Source organism: Panthera tigris, chromosome B3 (assembly GCF_018350195.1).
Source record: "Panthera tigris isolate Pti1 chromosome B3, P.tigris_Pti1_mat1.1, whole genome shotgun sequence".
NCBI classification, from domain to species: Eukaryota; Metazoa; Chordata; class Mammalia; order Carnivora; family Felidae; genus Panthera; species Panthera tigris.
Window position 1 is genome coordinate 38,022,650 of NC_056665.1, and position 27,109 is coordinate 38,049,758.

Below are 27,109 nucleotides of genomic sequence, written 5' to 3' on the forward strand. Positions count from 1 at the left end.
CGTGTTCGAGCCCTGCGTCGGGCTCTGTGCTGACAGCTCAGAGCCTGGAGCCTGTTTCAGATTCTGTGTCTCCCTCTCTCTCTGGCCCTCCCCCGTTCATGCTCTGTCTCTCTCTGTCTCAAAAATAAATAAACGTTAAAAAATAAAAAATAAAAAAAATAAATTAAAAAAAAAAATGGTTGTAGAAACCAGGAAGATTAGTTCATGACCCGGCTGTTTGGTCATCAACATTCATAAGTGGGCTGTGCCTGAGGTCAAGGTGAAGGGGAACATTACAGAAATATCTATGGAATGCGTGCTGTCCTGATAAGTTATTTCTTAGCACAGGCTCCAAACCTTCCTTTTATTTGTTTAAATAGCAGTTTTTAAACCAAATCTTTAAATAACTGTGCTCAGCTGTCCACTTCATTTAACCCATGCAGGGATACAGGTTGCATGTAAGGCATTTCTGTTTCCTTCTCCTTGAAGTACATGTGGTTGTGAAAACAATGTTGTGCCTAATTATAAATGACTTTCCTTCTGTGGGTAACCCACACTCCCAGCACTACTCCGGGGCTTTTGTGTGGAAGCTGAATGCCTCTTTTATTGAAATTAATACCTGAACATAATTTTTTCCTTCTTAATTAAACTTTCAGAATAATTTCCCATCCAGCAAGGATTGGGAAATTGCTAATATGTATTATATTGACTGGATGTAGTTTCTGTAATTAGGGTGTTTTTAAAATGTGAACCCTGGATACAATTGACGGTAATAGCTTCATCTATCATGTCTAAGCTTTGTTAGAACTTTTTAATTCTGGGATCATTGGCTCGGTGGACCATAGCAGTTTTCTTAGTTTTCTTATGCTCCATCAACTTTGTGTGGCTGTTGTACTGGTGTAGGGAGGAAATGACCAAATACAGAGCCATTGTTAAAAGTGGCATTAAAATCTGGTGGTTTTCTGCCCATATGTATGTTTCTGTGGCATTAGACATAGCTCCTTATGGAAAGAAATCCAAATGTAAATAGAAATCCAAAAGAAATGACAGGTTGTAATATCAATTATTTATCAGTCGTTTTTTAAAGCTATGGGAGAGGTCCTTTAAAATTATTAATATTCTAATATTTACTCTGTTGGCACCAAAGCATGGGTATGCCAAAATAATATATTATAACACATGATTAAATTTCCCTTTTAAAAACATATTAAAAGAGCCCGCATTTAAATAACATTAAGGTACCAAATGGTTTCACTGTAAATCACTACAAATACATTCATCACCTAAATTTGTCTCACAAACCACCTATCGAGATATATAGGAAAATACTTATAAGCATTAGCTGCATTATCAGATCTACTAATAAGATTTTTTTTTTTTTTAAGAAAACAGTTGTCAATTTAAAAAAGAAAAACAAAATTCATCCTTCCATTCTGCTGAAGAGCAAACTCGGGAAGATCATTTTTCCTGACAGTAAGATAAAATATCAAAAATAATTTCAGAAATTTGTCTTAAATTGATCAAGAAAAGGCAGTAATTTATTTAATCTATCTTGAGTCACTAAACAATCTCAACTTAGAATTCTCTCCTTTTGATAGTAATTACAAGCAGATATATCAAATGTGACTCTCATTTAGACTTTGGTTTGTAAGAACAAAAGTTATTATCAGAGCCAATTACTGTTTTACCTACATGGCTGCACAGAAGCAGGGAGCTCAATTTTCATCTCATCAGTGATTTTGTGGTATTTATTTTATTACTATGCCCACAAAGCTATATAAGAAGGAAATAGCTTATGCTATTAAAACTAGGGTTTAAACATAAGAGGCTAAGGTTTCTTTTCGAAGAAGTTCTGAATTAAAAACACTAGGCAGCGTGAAATACCAGCTCCCCAGACATGGGCAGACCATAAAATGACATACATCCGAGCCGTAGATCCCGCACAGAGTAATCAAAATTGAAATGCTTCACAAACAAAGTTGAGACAGGCTATTTACTAAGTTACAGTATTATCAGCATAACATTATTCTCAACAGTGTTTGCTGCAAGTAATGCCTTCTAAAGTGGATATCGCCTAATATTATATTCCCACTGGTTAAAGACTTCTGCTGTTTAATCTCAAAACCAGAAAAAAGAAAAAAGAATCCAGTCGCCTTTAATACTCTGATTCTTTCAACCATTATTATATTTAATGGAAAGAACAATAGACATCAAATCGTGGTTCAAGCCACGTGCTCTAGATTTCTCATTTGCAACACTGGGTAATAATACCTACCCTCACAGGGTTGTTTGTGAGGTTGAAATGATTAATGTACGTTAAGTATCTTGAAATGATAAAGCACTACTCAGGAGCCTACTGGCCAAAAAATGACTGCTATGGATCAAAACACTTCAAATATATAAAAACCCATGAGTTCCTTATATACATACACATATATGTGTGTGTGTGTATGTGTGTGTGTGTGTGTGTGTATATATAATTATATATTATAAATATATAAAAACCCATGAATTCTTTATGTACATATATATTATATATTACTTTATATAATTTTTTAAAAGTAGACTTCATGCTCAGCATGAAGCCCAACACAGGGCTTCTACTCATAACCCTGAGCTCAGGACCTGAGCTGAGGTAGGGGCACCTGGGTGGCTCAGTTGGAAAGGCAAGTGACTCTTGGCTTTGGCTCAGGTCATGATCTCACAGTTTCGTGAGTTCAAGCCCAAAGTCAGGCTCTGTGCTGGCAGTACAAAGTTTGCTTGGGATTCTCTCTCTCTCTCTCTCTCTCTCTCTCTCTCTCTGTCTCTCTCTCCTTCTCCTTCCCCCTCTCCCTCCCCCACTCACACTGTCTCTGTCACTCTCAAATAAATAAATAAACTTAAAAAAAAAAAGGAAGAAAAGAAAAGACCTGGGGCGCTGGTTAGCTCAGTCGGTTAAGTATCCGACTTCAGCTCAGGTCTGTGCTGACAGCTCAGAGCCTGGAGCCTGCTTCAGAGTCTGTGTCTCTGCCCCTCCCCCGCTCATGCTCTGTCTCGTTGTCATTGTGTCTCTATCAAAAATAAACATTAAAACAATTTTTAAAAATTTCAAGATAATTGGGGAAAACGGAACAATGACTGGAAATTATATGGTATTAACGCATTGTTAAATTTGTTAGACGTGATAATAGTTATGGTTTTTCTGGGTTTTTTAAATTTTTTAATGTTATTTATTTTTGAAGGAGAAAGAGAGACAGAGTGTGAGTGGGGAAGGGGCAGAAGAGAGGGAGACACAGAATCTGAAGCAGGCTCCAGGCTCTGAGCTGTCAGCACAGAGACCGACATGGGGCTCAAACTCATGAGCTGTAAGATCATGACCTGAGCCGAAGTCAGGCGCTTAACTGAGCCACCCAGGTGCCCCAGTTATTTATTTATTTTTTTTAAGTCCTTATCTGACATGCTTAAGGGTAAGATAATATGATGGCTGGGATTTGCTTTAAAAGACTTCACCGGGGGCCATGGGTGGCTAGGTCAGTTAAGTGTCCGACTCTAGATCTTGGCTCAGGTCATGATCTCACAGTTTGTGGGTTCAAGCCCCACGTCGGGTTCTGTGCAGACAATGTGGAACCTGCTTGGGATTCTCTGTCTCCCTCTTTCTCTGCCGCTCCCTAGCTCTTGCGTGTGCTCTCTCTCTCTCTCTCCCCCCCTCCCCCATCTCTCTCAATAAGTAATATAATATATTATAAGACTTCAAAAAATGTGGAGGGACTAGATGAAATAAGAATGGGAACGTTATGGCAAATGTTAAAGCTGCTTGTGGGTTACATGGATTTCATTCTGTATTTTTGTGTCTATTCAAAAAATAATTTCTTTAGAAAAAAGGCCTATTTAAAATTAAAGGGTAATTAAAATCAAACTATTCACAAATTTACTATTGTTTCAACTCTATCACTCTCTGATGTACGACAGCCCCTCTACCTCTCTGCCGGGGCTGGAGGGACCAACAATCACAGCATCACTTAACTCCAAGCTGCTTCTAAATTACCCAGCTGCTGCCTAACTGCCTCAGGTTCACAAAACCTTAAGACTTAACTACTAGTCAGATGGGCCCTCCTGTTTTCTGATTCCTGTAGGAGTTGAGTTGTAGACTATGAGAAAGGTTGGGGGAGAGAGCAAGCATTTACTCAGCTCCCATCATGTGCCAGGCACCATAACAGGTGGGTATTGTCCTAATCCAACTGACTCACTTTAGTCTTTAAAAGGACAAGAGACGGGTGGCCGGGTGGCTCAGTCGGTTAAGCGTCCGACTTCAGCGCGAGTCATGATTTCACGGTTTGTGAGTTTGAGTTCCATATCCAGCCCTGTGCTGACAGCTCAGAGCCTGGAGCCTGCTTTGAATTCTGTGTCTCCCTCTCTCTCTGTCCCTCTGCCTCTCACACTCTGTCTCTCTTTCTCTCAAAAATAAATAAGCCTTAAAAAATTATTTAAAAAAAGGACCAGAGGGAGTATGTGGTATTATCACTCCTTTACCAATGACGATAATTGGTTAAGTGACTTCTCAAGGGCCCACTAGTGAGGAGGTAGGATTTGATTTACGTCTCTGACTTTAACACCTCTTTCCATCGTAACATGCTGCCACGTTGTAAAGAAATGTTAGTTGATACACTCCTGATGCAACTTCCTACCTACTAAATCCTTTACTCTCACTCTAATCCTCATGGGCCTTGCTTTGGTCCGGGCCCTCCTTGATAAATACACCTCTGCAATGGCCAGTGTGGTGGTCTCCTTACTGCCAGTCCATCCTCTGCATAAACTCTGGAAGGACGGAGTCTCTGATCACTCATTAAAATACGTCTCTTACCTCTTTAACATCCCCCAAAAGTTTCCCTTAGGGTGGCATAATCTGGCCCTTTCCTACCGTCCAGCCCCTTCTGCTATATTCTATCGTGACTGCTCATAGAGCAGCCAGCCTGTGGCCACATACAACATGTCCTCTCCACCTCTGTGAGTGAGCATGCTGTTCCCTCTTTGGCAAATGTCCTCTTCTCTCTCTGGTGTCTTCTGGACATACTCTTACTTCCAAACTTGAGCTCAGATGAGGCACAATGTCCTCTGGGAGACCTCCCCTAACCTCTATCTCTTTCTCTACTCACAACAAAATGTATTCATTCATTCATTCCAGCATTTAAGAGCCTGCTAGGTGGGGGTGCCTGGGTGGCTCAGTCGGTTACGCATCTGCCTCTTGGTTTCAGCTCAGGTCATGATCTCACGGCTCATGAGACTGAGCCCCACATTAGGCTCTGCGCTGAGAGTGCAGAGCCTGCTTGGGATTCTCTTTCCCTCTCTCTCTGTCCCTCCCCCTGCCTCAAAATAAATAAACATTTAAAATAGATAAAGCGGGGCACCTGGGTGGCTCAGTCGGTTAAGCGGCTGACTTCAGCCCAGGTCATGATCTCGGGGTCTGTGAGTTTGAGCCCCGCATCGGGCTCTGTGCTGACAGCTCAGAGCCTGGAGCCTGTTTCAGATTCTGTGTCTCCCTCTCTCTGACCACCCCCCGCTTCATGTTTTGGGGCGCCTGGGTGGCTCAGTGGGTTAAGCAGCCGACTTCAGCTCAGGTCATGATCTCGTGGTCTGTGAGTTCGAGCCCTGCATCAGGCTCTGTGCTGACAGCTCAGAGCCTGGACCCTGTTTCAGATTATGTGTCTCCTTCTCTCTCTGACCCTCCCCTGTTCATGCTCTGTCTCTCTCTGTCTCAAAAATAAATAAATGTTTAAAAAAAAAATAGATAAAAGGTTAAAAAAAAAAAAGGCTGCTAGGTGTGGGTGAACAAGAAAAAGTCCCTGCCCACATGATCTGATATTCTTGAAGGGATGTAAGGAATTATAATAACCATGTAAACAGATGTATAATTAATTTCAGATGGCCATAAGTGGGATAGAGAATAATGGGAGGCTCCCTTAGATATGGTGGTCAAGGACAGCCTCTCTGAGATGACAGTTGTATTGAGACCTGAATGAAAAAACTGAGCTAGTCATACAAAGATCTGGGGGTGGTTGAGGAGTAAGAAATTGATGGCTAATGAGAAGCGATAAATGCAAAATCGAAGGCCTTAAGAAGATACCTTGACGGGAGGGGAGACACTTGCATGATGACAAAGGAGAAGACCTAAAATATAAATCCACACATAGAAAAATTAATTAATTTGGTAATGGGAAGGCCAGGACTACATTTGTCTCTGACTGAAAACTGGAAGAGTATTACTTAAATAAGACAGAATGGATTCCTCTCGTGTATACGAAGTGCGGGGCTGGGCTCTTCAGGCTTGGTTTGGAAGTTCATGAAGTTGCTCCCTGTCATCCCTAGTGTATAGGCTTCCTCCTGTGGGTCTACGTTTGCTACTGGAGTCCTAGCCATCATAGCTTCCTTCCAGGCAGCAGGATAAATGAAGGCAGGAAAAGGGTCAAAGGATGCAAGCCAGCCATCTTTTAAGGAAGTTTCCAGACAACCGCCCACGATACCTCCCCTTACACTTCATTGGCCAGTACTTGGTCCTGTGTCCGGCTGCAAGGGAGGCTGGGAAATGTAGTCTTTATTGAGCAGCCATATCTCTGGCTAAAAATCAGCCACTCAGTACTCACTGGACAGAACTGCGACACATGGTCGTGCTTAACGGCAAGGAGGGCTCAGAAATGAGGGATCATCCTCGCGCGTGATGTCGTCCTGAGCCAAATCACGGCTGTCAGTAATGCAGAAAGGGGGTTGGGTATCGGCTAGGGAAGCAACGGTTTCTGCCACAAGCATGCAACCTAACTTAGCTAAGGAGGAAAAGGACAATAGGGCAAAAGTGATAAAGAGTGAAATACTGAGAGGTCGGTAAAGGTTCTTAAGAGTGTTGAAGAATTGTCAGGAGAACATACTACGGGAGCTGGCAGACAAGGACATGGTGGTCAGAAGCTGTTGTGCTTGAAACAGATTTTAGAGCTGATGTACTTCCTGGTCATAACAAAGCCCAGGGAGTTGGCATACCCCGCTAGCCCTACAGGAGCATTTTTCCTAAACCTGTGTTATGGCGTTGCCAACGCCGTAGGATGCCCATCTATAAACTTTGAACCTCTTACGGCACAGACACACACAGATCTTCTACATCACACATAGTACCATTAAAAGTAAAACAGTTGAGGAAATAGCACACCGGGGATGAAAGACATTTTTTTTTTTAGTTTCACTATGTTTATGCTATCATTACAATGTGCCACCATGACACAATCATCAGTGGATGGCTGTGGTGTGGGCCAAAGGTGACATTCTGTCCAATTTTTATGGCACATGGGCCAATCACTAATTCTATGACCCTCCTCCCTCTGCTACTAACTACCCTCCTGAGTAGGGAAGCCAGAGAACAACGGCTCTCCTGCGTGTCCAGAAGTTAGTATTTCCTGGGAAGGTACAGAGCAAGGCATGAGAAATTTGGGATGCCACCTTCAAAATGTTACTGAACCGTCGAATACCATCTCATGAAATTCGGGTAGTCCTTGCACTTGTAGGTAGTAAAGTTACTTCTGTTTCTGGGAAAGGTGTCATGAGTCATAAATATGTAGCTAAGTGAATCTTCTATAGAAACAATATTATTAGGAGGTATAGTCCTAATGGCCTATTTTTGATGCCTAGTTTTTATAGAAATAGCCCCAAAGCTCACACTTAGTCATCTGTTCCATAAGCTATAGCTTGTGAACCTCTTGAAAGTGTATAGGTAAGCCAAGTGAATAGTAACCAGTTATAGCAAAACGGTATCACACATGATAGAGTATCATAATGTATTATGAATAATTCTAGCATGGCTTCATAATTGCCACATTAGTTGTACTGCAACAAATCGGAAAGTAAAAAAGTTCACCTTGAGCAGGTGTGTTGATTGAGAAGTTTCTCTGGGAAAGGGTGGAGGGACATACCTGAGGATAATTCTGGCTATAGTTAGGGCCATTTGTGAACCGAATCAGGGCTTTATGTTGCTGTGGTTTTTTGTTTGTTTGTTTGTTTTTCAGTTGTAAATTTCCCTGTGGCAAACACAGGAAGGGGACTCAAGTTTTTGTATTTTTTTTTTTTAACGTTTGTTTATTTTTGAGAGAGTGCAAGCAGGGGAGGGACAGAGAGAGGGGGGCAGAGAATCCAAAGCAGGCTCTGCGCTGACAGCAGCAAGCCTGATGTGGGGCTCGAACTCACAAACCGTGAGCTGTCCCTGAGCCAAAGTTGAATGCTCAACCGACTGAGCCACCCAGGTAGCCCAAGTTTTTGTATTTTCTCACATTGGTGAGAAATGGCCAGAACTTTGAGGTCAAACAGACCTGCATTTGAATCCCAGTTCTGCTATTGCTTGGGGTTAGATTAGAATCATCTCCCATCTTCCAGTCCCATATCTGCCAAATGGGGATAATAATAATTCCTTCCCTCAGAATGTTGTGAGGATGAGCTACAAGTTCATCGTCATGGCCCACACCGGCTCCTAAGTGGTCCCCCTGCTTCTGCCCTTGTTCTTTTATATCCTTGAAGGACAAGACCCCAGTGGCTTCCCATCACAGTGATCCAAAGTCCTCACAATGGTCCTTGAGATCCGGCCCCCTACCACTTTTCCTACTCCTCTCCCCCTGCACATTCCCCTGTAGCTTCCTTGCCGTTCATACTCCTAATTCAGGGTCTTTGCATGCTCCAATTCCTTTGCCTGGAATGCTCTGCCTCCACATAGCCAAAGACTCATTCCCTCTCATCCATCAGATTCCTGCTCAAGTGAGACCATCCAACGCCCCTAGGCTCCTTCCCCAGCTTTTCTCTCACCAACTAACATACTATATAATCACTTTGCGCATCATTTTTTGTTTTCCTAATGACTGGGGTTTCCCTCCCCAACTAGAATGTAAGCTCCATGAGAGCAGAGATGTTTGGCTGATGGCTAAATAGTATCTGGGACGTATTAGGCACATAATTGAGATTGACCAGTATTCATCAGCACATAATAAGAATTAACACTTGTATAACAGTCACCCACGTATGGTGTGCTGTTATAAACATTTACAAATATGAGCTCCTTTATCCTTACAGCAGCTCTGTGAGGTAGGGGCTATTCTTACGTCCATTTTGCAGATGAGGAACTGAGGCACAGAGAGGTTAAGTGACTTGCCAAGGAACAGGTAGGAAGTGGTGGACCCAGGATGTGAACCCATACTTCTAACCACGATGTTGTTGTCATCTAGTGAGAGCCTACTCCGGGCTTGGCACTGTCTGGGCACAGATTACAGCAATGAACGAAACAGAGTCTCTCTGCTTTGGATTAATAGAGCTTTGAGAAATGATCAAATGCAAAGGATGTATCTTGGCAGATCCAGGTTTGGACAGAAGATTGGTAAAAGCCATCTGAGGATTAATTGGGGGAATCTGAGTATGACCTGAGTATTTATTATATTCATGAATTATTGTTCATTTTTTAGGTGTGATAATGGTGCTGTGGGTATGTAGGAATATGCTCATTTTTAAAACATTTTTTTAACATTTTTAATTTATTTTTGAGAGACAGAGACAGTGTGAGCAGGGGAGGGACAGAGGGAGAGGGAGACAAAGAATTGAAAGTAGGCTCTAGGCTCTGAGCCGTCGGCACAGAGCCCGATGCGGGGCTCAAACCCATGAGCTGTGAGATCATGACCTGAGCGGGAGTCGGACGCTTAACCGACTCACCCATAGGAACATGCTCATTTTTAAAGCTGCATGTTAAAGCATGAAGGGATGAAATGTCCTTAGGTCTGTATTTTAAAACACTTCAATAAAAAGTGATGACACAAAAATGGCAAAGTTTAATTGTTATTAAATCTAGGTGAAGGACAAATGGTCATTCCTGGACTGTTTTCTCTTTGGATATCTCCATAATAAAAGGGTTTTTAAAAACCCGGGGAAAAGGAGCAGACATTTTTTAAAAGTCACTGCTTTCATGGAGCCTAGCTTCTTGTGAGAAGATGGAGGTCACAGTGGTTGGCTCATTGGGGGCCTTGTCTTCTGTGCGTGCTCTGGTCTGTGAAATGCAATTACCATCTCATCTGCAAAACTTTCCACCCAACGCCAAGTGAGGCAGAACTCTCAGCGACAGTCTGGGAAGCCATGCTTACCTGCTCGTTTTCTTTCTTTCATCTCCCACCATATTATTCTTCATGATGTCCAAAATCTTCAAAACTTCAGTTTCAGAGCAAAGTTTGAAAATCACGTTTTCAATTCGATCCAAATCCACAAAATGGATCCTTCCCATCTCAGACCCTGACCCTGCACATTGTTGCATCATAGTGGATCACAGTGTATTTTTTATGTTTGTTCGACTGATAAAGCATCCATTGTATGGAATTAAGAGACGGAATCCTTTTCAAGCAATGGGATGCGTTTATTTTCCCTGCTCCACAGCCTGTATCGTGCTTGTAAGGAGGTCCTTTGATCTGAACAGTGTAGGAGTTTGCTCACCAGATACTACAAGAAAATCAAATGCTCTCGTGGCCCCTAAACTTTTTCTCCTTCTCTTCTTCCCTCCATCTTCTCCTTTGTTGTTTTTATTTCAAACCCTGTAGCCTGAGGTGCCCCAAAGAGGGGCCGAGCTGGTGTTGATGAGGAGCAAAGATACACTGTGAAGAAAAGTCATCACAATATGGCTTTTTCGAAAGAAAAAGAAGATCAATAAGCAATTGTTTCTTTGCCCTCACAATATTACTGACCATATTCCCTATGCTTTTCATCCCTGTGACTTACTTTATAACTGCAAGTTTGTACCTCTTAATCCCCTTTATCCATTTTGCCCATCCCCCATCCACCTCTCCTCTGGTAACTACCAGTTTGTTCCCTGTATTTAAGAGTCTGGTATTTGTTGCTTCATTTGTTTTTTTTTGTTTGTTTGTTTGTTTTTGTGTTTTTAAGATGCCACGTTTAAGTGAAATCCTATAGTATCTGCCTTTCTGTGTCTGACTTATTTCACTTAGCATAATACCCTCGAGGTCCACCCATGTTGTCACAAATGGCAAGATCGCATTCGTTTTTATGGCTGAGTAATATTCCATTGTGTATATGTACCACATCTTCTTTGTTCATCCATCTATCGATGGACACTTGTGTTGCTTCCATATCCTGGCTGTTGTACATGATGCTGCAATAAACATAGGGGTGACTGCATCTTTTTGAATGAATGTTTTCATTTTCTTAGGTAAATACCCAATAGTGGAGTTGCTGGATCATGTGGTAGTTCCATTTTTTAATTTTTTGAGGAAGCTCCGTACTGCTCTTCGCAGTGGTTGCACCAGTTTACATTCCTACCAACCGTGCACGTGGGTTCCCTTTTCTCCACGTGCTCTCCAACACGTGCTGTTTCTTGCCTTTTCGAGTCTAGCCATTTTGACGGGTGGAAAGTGATAGCTCATTGCGGTTTTGAGTTGCATTTCCCTGGTGATCAGTGATGTTGATCATTTTTTCATGTGTTTATTGGTCATCTCTATGCCTTCTCTGCAAAAATGTCTATTCCGGATGCCCTGCCCATTTTTTTAATCAGATTGGGTTTTTTTAGTGTTTATAGTTCTTGACATATTTATTAGTTGTATAACCTCTTATTGAAAATATCATTTGAGAACATCTGCTCCCATTCAGTAAGTTGCCTTGTTTCTTTTGTGTTTAATTTTTTGTTTTTTGTTTTTCTTTTTTGCTGATGGTTTCCTTTGCTGTGTAAAAGCTTTTCATTTTGGTGTAGTCCACATAACTTATTTTTGCTTTTGTTTCCCTTGCCTGAGGAGACCTTCTAGAAAAATGTTGCTAAGTCTGATGTATAAGAGATTACTGTCTGTTTTCTTCTAGGAATTTCATGGTTTCAGGTCTCCCATTTAGGTCATTAATTCATTTTGAGTTTATTTTTGCGTATGGTGTGAGAAAATGGTCCAGTTTCATTCTTTGGCATGTAGCTGTCCTCATAAACCATTCTTGATTATGAGTGTAATTATAATTGAGCAACTCCTAATTGTTTGTCATGCAAGTTTTTGGTGTTAAATGGAACTCCAAAGATCGTTATCTACTTTGGAGAAAGGAAGCTTAAAGAAGCAACCGGGGTTTACCTAGTCGAACAGGTTGGCAGTGGACAATTAAAGGTGGTAATATCCCAGTTGGATTTCCCTGCTACTTAATAATATAAGCTTTTAAGTTGGTGTAGTAGGCTTGCGGGAACAGCTGGCAAAACAGCACTGTTTGTCATTGAGTTTACAATGCAAAATTAGGGCTATCTTGTATGTCAGCGGTTATGCATTTTTAAGCAGATGTCACTGATATTAGAAATAAAACAACAATAGGGATCTAGGCCCTCGAGGTAAAGTCAGGGTAGGAAACCGTCCATGCCCCTTTTAAATGAAGCTCACCCATGCTCACAGTCTTTAAAAGAACTCTAGGCTTACACACTGCACATAAGATTCCCTATCTTTATGATCATTCTCCAGGATTCAAAACTCTTCTGGGAAAATACGTTCTGGCTGTGGTTTTATTTTTTTCTGGAATCATAATAGCAGCTATACATTCGAGAGAGTCCTAGATTCAGATATTTTGTTTCCAAAGAGCCCCAATCTTCTACTTGTGGGCCACCAGTGACCCTCCTGAGATTCTTGGGGGAAAGGGGGAAAATTGAGCTGAAGCAGAGACTTACTAGTAAGGGAGGTGAGAAGTTTAAGCTCCCTTTATCATAGCACTCCCTTTTCTTTTCAGAACAGCCTTTATTATGATGTGGTATTTTCTGATCGATGGTCTGTCTCCCCTGACTAGAATGTAAGCTCTGAGAGCAGGGACCTGGCATCATTGATCACAGTGTGCCTCTGCCAATTCTTGGCACACAGATAGTGGCCAAATGAACTCCGTGTAAGAAGTGCCATGACCATGGTCAGAGTTGGCTGTTTTGCAAGTGTAGTGGAGCCTGGACTGGTTTTACACAGGGGTGGGCACCCCCTTAGGGGTCCCTATGATGTCCTTTCTTCATTCCACAAGCATTTATGGAGAATCCCCTGGCAATATACAGCAGTGAACAAACTGACATGGCTTCTGCCCTCATTCAACTTCCATTCTAGTGAGAGAAGCTGACACTTAAAAAAAAATCTAGTCAGAAATTTTGCCAAGTGTGGTAAAGGAAAAATACGGATAATGCCATTATAAAAAGGGTACTGCATGATGGCTTCACAGCTTGGGGAAGATACTAAAAACCACTGACTGAACACTTAAAAAGGGTGAATTTTATGGTATATTAATTATACCTCAACAAAGTTATTGCCTACAAAGGGGTACCACGGTGGTTATGCCTACATTTCTGGGTTCATCATCCTGGCCCTGACACTTACTAGCTGTGTTCTCTTGGGCAATTTCTTTAACATTTCTGAATCTTGGTTTTTTCATCAATAAAATGAAGACAATAATAGCACGTCTTTCTAGAATCGTTCTGAAGGTTAAACAAGTTAGTGTTCCAAAAGCACTGACAGGAGGTGAGCTATTATCACTTGTGGGGGGTTGGGAGGGAACGGGAATTAAAGAGCAAGAACACTCGACAGGCAAAATCAGTAACCTCTTGAACTCAATTCCTTGCCACTTGGAAACTTGCCTTCTAGGGCTCTGTTCCAAAATTCTGGCTTTGCACAGTGGCAGTATTATAGCCATTGGTTTATCTGAGGTGTGATTATTGCCAATTTAAAAAATTGGCAGCCATTTTTTGGAAGGCATTGGAAGGCATTCTGTTGTGATATATTTGCTTTCTGAAGAAAGCGGTCTTGTGGTAGGAACTCACCCTACCACGAACATAATTGAAACAATAGGCATGTTTTCTCATTTAGAACACAAAGCGAATTTCCTACCTTTGCTCTTAAAAAGTTTTTTCTAACAACTTTATTGAGCTATAATTCATATACCTTAAATTTATCCCTTTAAAGTGTACAATTCAAGGCACCTCGGTGGCTCAGTTGGTTAAGCGTCCAACTTTGGCTCAGGTCATGATCTCACGGTTTGTGAGTTCAAGCCCCGCGTCAGGCTCTATGCTGATCACTCAGAGCCTGGAGCCTGCTTCAGATTCTGTGTCTCCCTCTCTCCCTGCCCCTCTTCCCCTCTGCTCTCTCTCTCTCTCTCTCTCTCTCAAAAATAAATAATAAAACATTAAACAAAATAAAAACTAAAATGCTAAAAAAAAAAGTGCATAATTCAGCAGTGTTCAGTAGATTCACAGTGTTGTGCAACCACCTCCACTATTGAATTCCAGAACATTTTCATCATCCCCAAAAGATACTTGATATCCATTAGATGTCCCTCCCCATTCTTCCCTCCCCCTAGCTTCCACAACCACTAATCCCCTTTTTGTCTTTATGGGTATCTCTATGCCTACCTTTTTTCTTGGAAAGGCTTGTGGAAATGTACTGTGCTGTCTTTGGGGTTGCCAAAGTTTACCCTCAGATTCTAGAGGGAAAATAAATGATTTCTGATCAATTACAGCTGGAAGCAACCTAAGTTTAAAAAAGAAAAAGAAAATTTTAAGTCAAATCTCAACAGCTTCACAAATTGTAATTTTGAAACAATGCTTCCTAGTTCAATTAGATTTTATAGGAAATATTCTATTGGTAATTACAATAAACTAGACCAACTTGAGCATTTTTACTACTATGAAACTGTACTTGTTTACTAAGCATATGAACTTCTGAGTCTGATAATGACCACTATAGCATGAATAAAAAGCTCTATCTCTGGCTGAGTTTATATGACCCATGTCGGACAGAATTACTATACTATAAAATATTTCTTGGTAGAGAAAATATAGCATGTTGTATTGTTTTGTAAAACCAAATCACAGAATAGCCAATGTTAAATACATTCAAAATGCTTGTCCCTAAGCAGTTGGCACTTACATTCTTTAAATGTCTGCTATTTTATATAACTGTAAAGACTTAAGGATCAAAGGTGGTTGAAGGTCTTTCTTACTAAGCAGTGGGCAGTTCCATGGCGGGGGTGGGGGTGGGCAATGTAAAAACAAAGTTATAAGAATGACTGTGTGTGTAATGTATGTCTTAAAACTTTTCATTTGAGGGGCACCTGGGTTACTCAGTTGGCTGAGCGCCAGACCCTTGATTTCGGCTCATCATGATATCACATTTCATGAGTTTGAACTCTGCTGGGCATGGAGCCTGCCTAAGATTCTCCCTCTCTTGTTCTGTCGCGCACTCTCTCTCTCTCCCCCCCCCACCCCCCTCTCTCGTGAGCACACGCTCTATAACAAACTAAAACTTTTCATTTGAAAGTAGATTCCACTTTTTTAAATTGGTCAACATAATTAGGATCAATTAAACTCAACCATAATGACCCAATCTCTTGACTCTACTGTGATGCCCACTTTTGTAAAATTTTCATTAGAAAGCAATTTATGGACGTTTGGTTTTGTTCCAACGCGTAAAGAGCTTGGAAGTTATTGTGAGGATGGGAGTGATAAGAAGAACCTCAACACACTGAAAAGCAATTCTTCTTTGATCTGTCAGAGAATCCAGATCACAGGGAAAACTACTGCCTTGAAAACTGAAGAGAGACTGAGACAGACAGACCCTGCTAAAGCTCCAGAATGGAAGCCTGCTGCTGGAGCTGGTATTGGCAAGAAGAGTTAAATTCCACTTAACAAATGGCCAGAGGCTCAATGTGTATTAACTTGAGCTGTAAAAACTCAGTGGGGCCCGAGCGCCTGGGTGGCTCAGTCGGTTGGTCGTCCGTCTTCAGCTCGGGTCACGATCTCACGGGCCAGGCCCGTGAGTTCGAGCCCCGCGTCGGTCTCTGTGCTGACAGCTCAGAGCCTGGAGCCTGCTTCAGATTCTGTGTCTCCCTCTCTCTCTGCCCCTCCCCCTCTCACACTCTGTCACTCTCAAAAATAAATAAACGTTAAGAAAAAATTAAAAAAAAACACAAAACAAAAAGCCTCAGTGGCGACAAAGCTTGGGGGCGGGGTAAAACTTTCATGACTACCTTCAGGGGCCTCACCGTATTCCCACCGGAAGACACAGAAAAATCACCTCCTGCTTCTGGCAGGGGGAAGGGAAAAGAAACCACTTCCAACTACTCCCAGAGAGTTCTGTTGTTCGTTCTGTTCTCTGTAATGAAGGCCAGCTCTCAAGGAAAATTATTATCTGACCCGAGGAAGGGCAAGTAGCTAACTCCAGGCCCTTCCAGTCTTCCTGTCTCACCTAAGAGGGGGAAATTCCAAGAAAAACTAGTGAAGGTAACAGTTCAGAGGCACAGACCCACTGAAAGACGGAGGCCTGATCAAGGAGTATTGAATGCTTCCCCTCAACACACTTACATCTACAGAGGATTACAGATGAGAGGACTTCGGGCTCAGGCCTATTTAGGAAGAAGTTTCTAGGAAAAATCAAACACCCCAGGGGAGACAAAAACAAAGACGGTTGAAAAAATGGAAGCCTCAGACACCTACAGTTACAGCAAACAGTATACAGCACAATTTGTAGCCAGATAAAGACTCATTTACCTCACTTCCTGTTACCCATACATCATGTCCAGCTTTCAAAAAAAAAAAAAAAAGAAAAGAAAAAAAGAAAAAATGACAAGGCATGCTAAAAGGCAAGGGAAAAAAAAAGGTTTGAAGAGACAAAGCCAACATCAGAATCAGATATAACAGAGATTTTGGAAGTATCAGACCAGGAATTTAAAATCACTGTGATTAATAAGCTAAGGGCTCTAAATAGACATCATGCAAGAACAGATATTTAATGTAAGCAGAAACCTTGAAACTCAAAGAATATAAAGAAAATGCTAGAAATCAAAACACCATAAGAAATGGAGAATACTTTTGAAGGATTTATTAATAGGGCACAGCCAAAGAAAGAATCCATGAGCTTGAAAAAATGTCAATAGAAGTTACCCAAACTGAAATGCAAAGAGAAAAAGACTGAACAAAACAGAACAGAATGTCCAGGAACTGGGACACGATTATAAAAGGTGTAACATACATATATATAATGAGAATATCAGAAAAAGAAAGAAGAAAGGAGCGGAAGACATATTTGAGTAATGGTGGCTGAGAATTTTCCAAAATTAATGACAGACACTAAACCACAGATCCAGAGAGTTCAGAGAATACCAAGCTAGGATAAATCCTGAAAAACTATACCTAGGCATATCCTATTCAAACTATGAAAAACTAAGAGCAAACAGAAAATCTCGAAAGAAGACAAAGAAAAAAAATCCCAACTTAACCTATAGAAGAGAGGTATAAATTGTATCAGACGTCCCTTCATAAGCCATGCAAGCAAGAAAGCAGAGTGAAATATTTGAAGTGTGGAAAGATAAAACACACCAACCTGGAATTCTGTATCTAAGTAAAATTATCCTTCAAAAACAAAGGGGAAATAAAGATCTCCTCAGACAGATGAACACTAAGGGAATTCGTCACCAGAGTCTTGCAAGAAATGTCACCAGAAGCTCTTCAGAGAGAAGGAAAATGATACAGGTTGGATAACAGGATACGTAAAGCAGGAAGAAAATACAGGGGCCTCACCATATGTCCTTCCTTAGGTCCCAGGGCCCCCTAACTGGTCTGACTTCTTTCTAAGTCTTCATAAACTTGTTTTATAGATAACGTCTAGGATTTTTAGCTGTATTTATCAGAAGGAATAGGGAGAAGTATGTCTACACCATCTTCTTAGAAGTGAAACTCTCTTCATGGATTTCCTTAAAAAAATATTTTTAAATGTTTATTTTGAGAGAGAGAGAACCAGTGAGTAGGGAAGGTGCAGAGAGAGGGAGAGAAGAGAATCCCAAGCAGGCTCCACACTGTCAGCACAGAGACCAATGTGGGGCTCAAATCCAAAAATCGTGAGATCAGGACCCGAATCAAAACCAAGCGTCTGACGCTTAACTGACTGAGCCACCCAGGTGCCCCTCTATTTGTGTATTTCTTATCAATCTTTTTACCTCTCTTTATTATGTATTTAGAAGTGAATTTGAATTGAGATATAATTTTGCATCCTGCTTTCTTCCCCCTCAACATATACTGTGAGAATTTTTCCATGTCATTAAATTTCTTGGATAATATCAGTTTTAATAGCTATGTAATACACACATAGATATGTTATCGATTTTTTTTAAAAAAACTTAATGTCCATTTATTTTTGAGAGACAGAGACAGAGTGGGAGCGGGGGAGGGGCAGCGAGAGACAGGGAGACACAGAATCCAAAGCAGGCTCCGGGCTCTGAGCTGTCTCCAGCACAGAGGCTGATATGGGGCTCGAACCCACGAACTGTGAGATCATGACCTGAGCCAAAGTCGGTCACTTAACAAATTGAGCCACCTGGGAGCCCCAGATGTGTTATAGATTTAATCATGCTTTTACTATTAACATTTAAGGTTATTTCCACATTTATTGGTATTAAATAGAACACTGAAATTAACAAACATACACAGATTCATGTCTCTCTCTTTTCATTTCCTAGGACAAATTCCTAGAAGTACAACCACTAAATTAAAAAAAATGAATTAAAAAGCTTCTCGCACATGTTGAGAAGCTGCCTTTTAGAACTTCGTGCCAACTTACACCTTTAGTGGTAAAACAAAAGTATGCCCGTCCTACTGCTACCTCATCAGCACTGATTATTAGAATGGTTTAAATGATTTGTTGTGCTAATTTGTAAGGAAAAAACAGTAATATATTGTTTAATTTGCATTTCTCTGGCTTACCAGTGAGATTGAACATTTTTCACGTTTACTGGTTATTTGCATTTCTATCTCTGTGAGTGGTTTGTTGTCCTCTGTCAACTTTTTTTTTTTTTGTATTGGCATGAATACTTTTTAAAAATTTTTAAAAAGAATGTTAGCAATTTTTGTGTCATGGCTGTTGCAAACGTTTTTCTGGCTTGTTATTTTTTCATTTTCTGATGCTTTTTAAAAAAATTTATTTTTTACTAAAAATTTTTTTTAAGTTTTTAAATTTATTTTTGAGAGACAGAGCGCACAAGCAGGAGAGGGGCAGAGAGAGACAGGGAGACACAGAATCCGAAGCAGGCTCCGGCTCTGAGCTGTCTCCAGCACAGAGGCTGATATGGGGCTCGAACCCACGAACCGTGAGATCATGACCTGAGCTGAAGTTGGATGCTCAACTGGCTGAGCCACCCAGCTGCCCGTTTAAAAAAATGTTTGACCCACAGAGAAATGGAAAGAGCAGTTAGCATCCAAATACCTTTCATGTAGATTACCAAGTGTTACCATCTTGCTCCCTGTGCTTCACCTCTGTATGACCAGGATGTAGTCCTAGTCTATACAAGTGGGATTTGTGTACTGCCGTGTAACAACCCAGAATGGATGGGCTCCAGGATGCTTCATTTACTGAGGGAAATGTACCTTCTAATGTACGCTGGCCGTGTAATGCAAACCTCTTCTTTCTCTCTCACTGCTTCTCACCACCATCTATTTGCTTTGTTCTTGTCTCCCCTTCTCAAACACTGGCACAACAGATTATAAAATGAAGATCTCTGTGCGGTTCTGAGAGTGTTGGTACAGATGGTAGTCAACCTCCCAGTGTCAATGAGCAAAGCGAGGTCGTTAAGAGCAGTGTGAGCAGATATTACGAGCAATAAAATCCACGAAAGCCAATCATGTGAGAGGAAGAACCACACTTTGACACAGACGAATCACGGCCAAAGTGGGGACAGTGGTGAAACATATTTGGAAAACAATACAGAAGCTTTTTTTAGCTCTTTGGAGAAAATATGCCACTTTGGATAATGTCCTCATCATTGTTTTCTGAACGACTGCTAAGAAAATCTTGCATTTGGGGGGCACCCATTGTTAGCACTCTGTGTCCCTACCGGTTTTTGTTTCTACCGGACACAATGACCAGATTTTCCCTTCTTGCTAAAATGTAAACCATCTTTTGTGAAAATTAGGCTTCTTGGTTTCCAGGAAGCCACGGCGTGGGAGAATGCTCCATTGCACACATGTGACCAGACTCAAGTCTGGGCCTCACCATCAACGACCAGTGTGACCTGGGATGGCTGTGATCCTCAGCATGCACATTTTTAAAAGGAAAGGGTAAATATCTGCCTCATGGGGTAAAACAAAGTCCTTTGCAAACTGTCAAGTGTTAGGAAAATTGTGACAAGATGAAATCCACACTGATAATGAAAATGAAGATGATGGCTATTGTATCTGGTCTGTTCTAAGTCATTTTTAAGGTATGTCCAGGGACAATAGTCATTTGGAATAAACTCTCCCAGTTTCCTGGGTTTCCATAGTTAACATGAAGCCCCTAATATCGGAACAATGTTGATTCTCAGTCACTCATAGCAACCGTGCTTGCCGTCCAAGGAGCAACAGAGATGCACAGTTCTGATTAAATGGCACCCCTTTCAGAAGGAGTTGCTGGTCTGGACTCCTGGCCTCTGACACTCCACCAGACTCACAGTTTAAGTGAACAGTGACAGTCCTACCAGCATGACTCCCAGGTGCCACGCTGGGCTCATTCCTAGTGCAAGAGGCTTACTCCAACCCTTCAGGGCAATGGGGTAGCTGAATTTCCAGGACTAGGTCCTTGACCAGACAGAGGCAGGCCCTCTCAGTGGCCAAGGAATACTGATTCCAGGGAGCTATGCTTGTCCTGGGATTCCAAGCACAAATTAATCTGCATTCAGGATGCCAAGGGTGTTTGTTAAAATGCAAATTCCAGGACCATCTGGGAGCCAGTGAAACCAAAGTTTAAGAACCATCATTCTAGCCCCGTGGCCTCTCAAACAGGATGTCCACATCCCAGGCAATCCATGAAATAATGCCGTTGGTTGTGTGATGAGAACATAAGAACTTTTTTTTTTTTTACATCAAATAAGAAATATAGAAAATAAGAAATTACTGTGTGCTGCTATTTAATATTCAGCTTGTCCCTGGATCCCTCATGTGGTCATGTCACCTGTGGTCCTGGAGGCCTTCTGGGAGCGGGGACTCCAAACCACAAAGGCACGAACGGCGGGGTCTGCACTGGTACACATTTTTTCACAGCGTTAGAATACACTGTAGTTTACTCATGAAGTGGGTTTATGGGTTCTATTACGTAGTTTTCACTCAAGCCTGAAAAAATGGACCAGTGTCTTAAAAAAGATTCCTGCAAAAAAACCACCCTGTATCTTGAAGATAATGATAAGGAGCATCAGTGAAAAATAAGAAAATGCCAGAATTGACACGTACTCGTGGGGTGAGCTTTTCTTCAGCCACGCTAGAGAGTGCAAATGATGGTAAACCAATCAAATTTATGACAAGTCAGCCAAATCCATCCCCCCCCCCCCCCCGAAAACTTAAAAGTTATCCAGAAGACTAACTGAAATACGGACTTCCATTCAACCAGCATCTCTGACGAATCTCCACTAAGCATAGAATATGTTTCGGGTTATTAGCTACAGCCAGTATAAAGCCATTGTGATTAACAAGATAAAACAACCAGAATATTCTAATTAGTAGCCTTTTTTAGCAAAAGAAGTTTTGTACTGTTAATAAAGTAAAATATTTTAAACTGTTTAATGTTTGTCTTCTTCTCTGACCTCCTGATCAGTGTTGAGATAAGTAACCTGTCTCTCAGTGAGTCATGCCATCCATCATGAAAAAACACCTTCTTACTTGGGTGTTACAAGAACTTTGTCATGGAACCTCAGAAGAAAAACGGAGTGAATTGGCCAGTCCCACTCCCCCCGGGCGTGAGCATCTGAAGGAATCCTGGGTTCTACAAACTGCTTTGCATAGAAAACTCCTAGCAGGATATGAACTCTGAAGCCACATCTATTCACGATCGTCTCGGGGGACACGCCTACAAGTGCAGAATCTGGTGTGACTATCTACCAGGGAACACTCCCGTCATAGGCAACAGTTCCTGACTGCCCGGGGTCTCCTGTTTTCCATTTCCGTCTACCGTTGCTACTTCTTTTCCTCCCTGAGCCACTCCCTGTGACTCACACTTGGACTCCCAGGACCTGCCCCAGGCCTGCTTACTTTAAAGACCCAATCTGGATTTTTCTCCAGTTTTTGACCTGGTTCCTTGCATTTCATTTTCAAATTGCGTGCTACTTTAGCGCCACAGCTATGATGGATATACTCCCCCAGGCTTGCGAGGCTCATACAAACTTGCCAGGCTCCCATCTTCCTGCCAGGAGGGCCAGTGATTATATTATTGTATTGAATAGGAGAGAAAGGATCCAAGGACTACTTCTGGGAGCCAACTCCATGCCCCAATTAAGGGTGAAGGCTTCCTTCCCTCTTCCAGACCCTAGTAAGGGGCAAGGACACTCCTTGGCAAGGGAGAAGAACTGTAGAAGAAAGGTCTCTGCCCAAATGTTTCTGCTTGATTCTCTGTGGGTATAATTGCTACACAGTGTGCTCTTTTCAGCCATCTTAACTTGCATATAGCCCAGACTCTCTGTTCTTTGTCAGGATAGAAGAACCAAGAGAAAGCTGGATACAGGATGGGAGAACTTCATTGGAGTTGGTGACAGACCTCTTTTCCTGTTTACTCCCCACCCCCTCCATTGTGAGGCTTTCTTACTTGATGTCTGTATGCATAATCTTTGGCCACAGCCTGCTGTCTGTTGGCTGCCATCTACAAAGGCCTCCCACTTGACCTTGTAGGGCTCCTTTGATTTCCAACTAAGCATCAATGTAAGTTGGGAAACTGACCTCCAATATTTTCTTCTCCAGGAACCCCTTCTATTATGTTCCTTCCTTACAGATTCCTTGTTTTAGAAGATTTATATTAACCTATTTTCAAGTCATTTTTTTATTCCCTAATTTAAAAATCAAAGTAATAAAATGACTAAAAACTAGACAGATGAGGGACAGTTGCGTCTACAAGGAATGATGGATGCCTGTGGCATTCCATGTGCAGGAAAGGGAGACTGATACAGTGGTACCCCAAAGCTCTGCTCCCCACTACTGAATGCTGGAACTTGGTTACGTCTGTAGATTGCCACGTTTCCTTGTGAACTACAGTAAAACCTTGGTTTGCGAGCATAATGTGTTCCGGAAAGATGCTTGTAATCCAAAGCACTTATATATCAAAGCGAATTTCCCCATAAAGAACCATGGAAACTTGGATGATTCGTTCCACAACCCAAAAATATTCATAAAGGGGCACCTGAATCGCTCAGTCAGTTAAGCATGTGACGTCGGTTCGGGTCATGATCTCTCAGTTTGAGCCCCGCATTGGACTCTGTGCTGACGGCTTAGAGCCTGTAGCCTGCTTTGGATTCTGTCTCTCTCTCTTTCTCTCTCTGCCCCTCTCCTCATTCTCTCTTTCTAAAATAAATATTTTAAAACCCACAAAAGTATTCATATAAAAATGTTTACAATACCCTAATATAATACAAAATAATAAAGAAAACACAAAATATAAAGAAAAATAAACAAATTAACCTGCACTTACCTTTGGAAACCTTCGTGGCTGGTATGAGGGAGACGAGAGAGGAGGGTTATTGTGTAGGGCAACTTTCACTATCACTAATGGAATCACTGCTATCTATTGACTCAATGGAATCGTGTGTGTGTGTGTGTGTGTGTGTGTGTGCGCGCGCAACATTAACAAGGAACCTATCCAATGACCCTTGCTTTTGCCTCTTTTTGAGGATTTTGTGGAAATGTGACATTGCATTGTCATTAAACAGATTCATTGCTCGCATTAATAGCCTTATTCAGGTGGTGCTTTTCACAAAACTGCACTGTTTCCCACATTTTACACATCTCCCTAATCTCATTTGAAGTGAGGGGTTCCTCGGCCTTTTTCTCCTCTTCCTTTGCAGACAGGATGAAGACGTAGACTTCTCATAAAATCTTGCAGTTTCGGCCACTCACATATCTTATTCGTATTTCTCAATGATTTCCTTCTTCCACTGTAATCATCTCCTTCTTCCCGCCTTTCTTTCCAACCTTTTTCTGCAAGGGGCCATTGTATATGCTCACATGGATGTTGACTACAGTATAGTATTAATAAACTCCTGTCCGATACTGTATTTAATGTAACTGGCAATAAGGCAGCAGAGGAAAGGGTTTATATCTGCAGGCAGCCTGACCTAGAATGAAGCAAAGCATTTCTAAGCTTACTCTTGTATGGAAAAGCCAAGGACTGTCCATAGGTGCTTTGAAGTGACAAAAAAATACACTAGTGCCTGTTGTGGGCGCCTTCAAGTGTTCTGAAAAATCCCTGATTTCTGCCAAACACTGCAGTGTGAGACCAAGCATCCGAGCATGGGAGACGATCACCCACAGTCCCAGAGAGAGAGAGAGAGAGAGAGAAGAACCATAAGGTCAGTTGTGATCATGTGACATTCGGCGTCACATACCACTCGTATTGCAAGCCATCACTCATTTATCAAGTTAAAATTTATTAGAAATGTTTGCTTGTCTTGTGGAACACTCATAGAACAAGTTACTTGTGATCCAACGTTGTACTGTATTTCTGAAACTGGACCCTACGATGCTTGGTACATGTTTATGATGCAAATAGGGCCACAAGGTTTTTAAGCTTAGCACAAAACCTTCTTCTATATACACTCAAATTCAGGAGCCCTACCTGTAAGAGGGTCCAAAGTGAGGCAAGGCAATTTAACTCAAGTCTAATTTTAATAAATCATCTCTTAGGATGTGTTACATTATGAATATTTCAAGCAAGTTTCATTATTTTTGTTTTATTTACCCTGGATACCAAAATCACCTTTACAATAAAGTACCTATTACATGCTAAAAACTGTGAAGAAAGTGCAATGTGACCTTAATAGTGTAAAAACAGACTTGCATTAAAATACCTCCTTTAGGAGTTGAATTTTGGGTACCTTTTACTAAAGAAAACAGCCAAAACTAGGACCCTGAAACAATTGTCATGGTGTTAAGCATTAGAAGGTAATAAAAGTCACGCAGAATAAACCAAGCCTAAATTCTGCCATTAACTTCTTACGCAAAACTATTGAAAGTAGAATGGATATGAACAAAGCCAAGAAGATTTTGTCTTTATGGTCACCTGACCTGAGTGGGAAAGTTTGTTTTTTTTTTAATTTTTTTTTTAACGTTTATTTATTTTTGAGACAGAGAGAGATAGAGCGTGAACAGGGGAGGGGCAGAGAGAGAGGGAGACACAGAATCTGAAACGGGCTCCAGGCTCTGAGCTGTCAGCACAGAGCCCGACGCGGGGCTCGAACTCACGGACCGCGAAATCATGACCTGAGCCGAAGTCGGACGCTTAACCGACTGAGCCACCCAGGTGCCCCGAAAGATTTTTTTTAAATTGTACTTATTTTGTCCCCGCCGCCAATGGGTATTTTACTTACCATCTGGAAGCATGAGGAGAATATAAATTATCATCATTAATAGGAGTCGTTAACACATGATGGTTTACAACATTTAAATACTTCTCGATGTGAATCTGTTACAGAAAAGTGAAAGTTTAGGCTATGAGACTGGACCTAAGATACTCAGCTAATTTACTTCATTAGGGTAACACTCTGAATTGTGTGATTAAGCCAAAAGACACAACACGCTATGTGTTTATTACATGCCTAAGGTATCATTGGGCATCTCAGGGCTAAATGACTTTAACTGTCCCAAAAAGCATAATAAACAATTGAGACTCAAAGCCTGAGTGACCTGTAGTGCTCTTCACAAATTAAACCATGCACGATAGCCAGTAAATCGCTAAGCCAGGTAAGCTTACAAGGCAAGACAGACACCGAGTAATCTTTCCCTTATAGGGACTTCAAGCCAGCAGCCGAAGAAAGAATTTGGCCCTTAGGTTACAGATCATTTAAAATGGCCAACCCGAAAACTCCAGCTGGGTACAGCCCTGTCACCATCAGGTCATATAGGACAATGGTGTGCCAGTTTGATGAGGCAACAAAAACACACCACATCTCCCACGGCCTCTGGAGCTGAGCTGTGAAGCTGACAGCTCGTTAGAGTGAAAGGCTGAGACCAGAGCAGGGACAATGACAGTTAGAGGCCTCAAAGATGGAGATGGTCCTTATTTGGGCGCATGTGCTAAGAGATTTTTGTTTTATAAATGATTATTATCCTGGTCTGAAACTTGGGTTCTCCTCTGCCCTTCAACCCATGTATAATGATGAAGTCCCTATGTACTGTATTTCTGTTCCAACAGTGGTACATCTCTTTAGTTTCACCGACTGGCTTACAATATCACAAAAATGACTAATCGCAAAATACTTAAGCTAGCAGGGAAAAATACACTCTTGTTCTTTAGAATCTCAGTGAATCTGATAGAAACTCTCTGCAGGCATTGGTATGAATTCTTTTTTGTCTGGCATGTTGTTGGACGACTAATAGTTATTTTTAAAATTCTTAATTCTTTTTATCAAATCACGTGTTAGGGATTGTCACTGCATGATCTTACATTCCCAACACTTTAACTACTTTGATTTGCATCCTGGCACATTTCACAATCAGTTAATCATCATTTTAATGACAGGAACAGAATAAGAAAGCTGATGACCAGTCTAAATCCACCTCTGTTACAGAATTACACAGGGTCCTGTGAGAACCACAGTTCTTTTCTCCTAGAGGAATCTCCTTCCAGCGCTTTATTTAATATCTAAAGCTCTACTTACTTTTAACCCCATTTCAGTCCTTTTGATTGCGGTTTCAAGATTCCGAATGTCTGGAGTCTCTCCCTTTTCCTCAAGCGGGAAATTTGTTAATTTCTCCTTTAACTGATAAAGGTCTTCATGGACCTATAGGTTTAAATAATATAAAATATTGAAAGAATACATACGGAGTTCACCTAAAACATTCATTTTTTTTTAATGTTTATTTTTGAGAGCGAGCGAGCACACATGTGCGCGAGCAGGGGAGGGGCAGAGACAGACGGAGACAGCGGATCAGAAGCAGGCTCCGGGCTGACAGCAGAGAGCCCGATGTGGGGCTTGAACTCACGAACCATGAGATCATGACCTGAGCCAAAGTCGGACACTTAACCAACTGAGCCACCCAGGTACCCTCAATTATTTATTTTATTATTAAAAAAGTTTTAATGTTTATTTTTGAGAAAGAGAGAGACACAGCGTGAGCAGGGGGAGGGGCAGAGAGACAGGGAGACACCGAATCTGAAGC

General features: G+C 41.5%; 1 protein-coding gene across 17 annotated transcripts in view; it reads right to left on the bottom strand.

The window, feature by feature from the left end:
* The window catches only part of IQCH (IQ motif containing H), a 212,729-nt gene that overhangs the window by 176,274 nt on the left and 9,346 nt on the right, over positions 1–27,109 (bottom strand). For 16 of the 17 annotated variants that reach the window (XR_006218555.1, XM_042988561.1, XM_042988564.1 and 13 more), the window contains exons 2-4: positions 26,608–26,730; positions 25,318–25,412; positions 14,363–14,480 (exon numbers count right to left, since the gene is read on the bottom strand). Coding sequence is in view for 15 of the 17 variants with exons in the window: in XM_042988561.1 (XP_042844495.1) it covers positions 14,363–14,480; positions 25,318–25,412; positions 26,608–26,730 (336 nt within the window). In the remaining 2 variants the exon portion in view is untranslated. Of the gene's footprint in view, positions 1–14,362; positions 14,481–25,317; positions 25,413–26,607; positions 26,731–27,109 lie in introns of those variants that run through there. The other variant, XM_042988563.1, reaches the window with a different exon arrangement.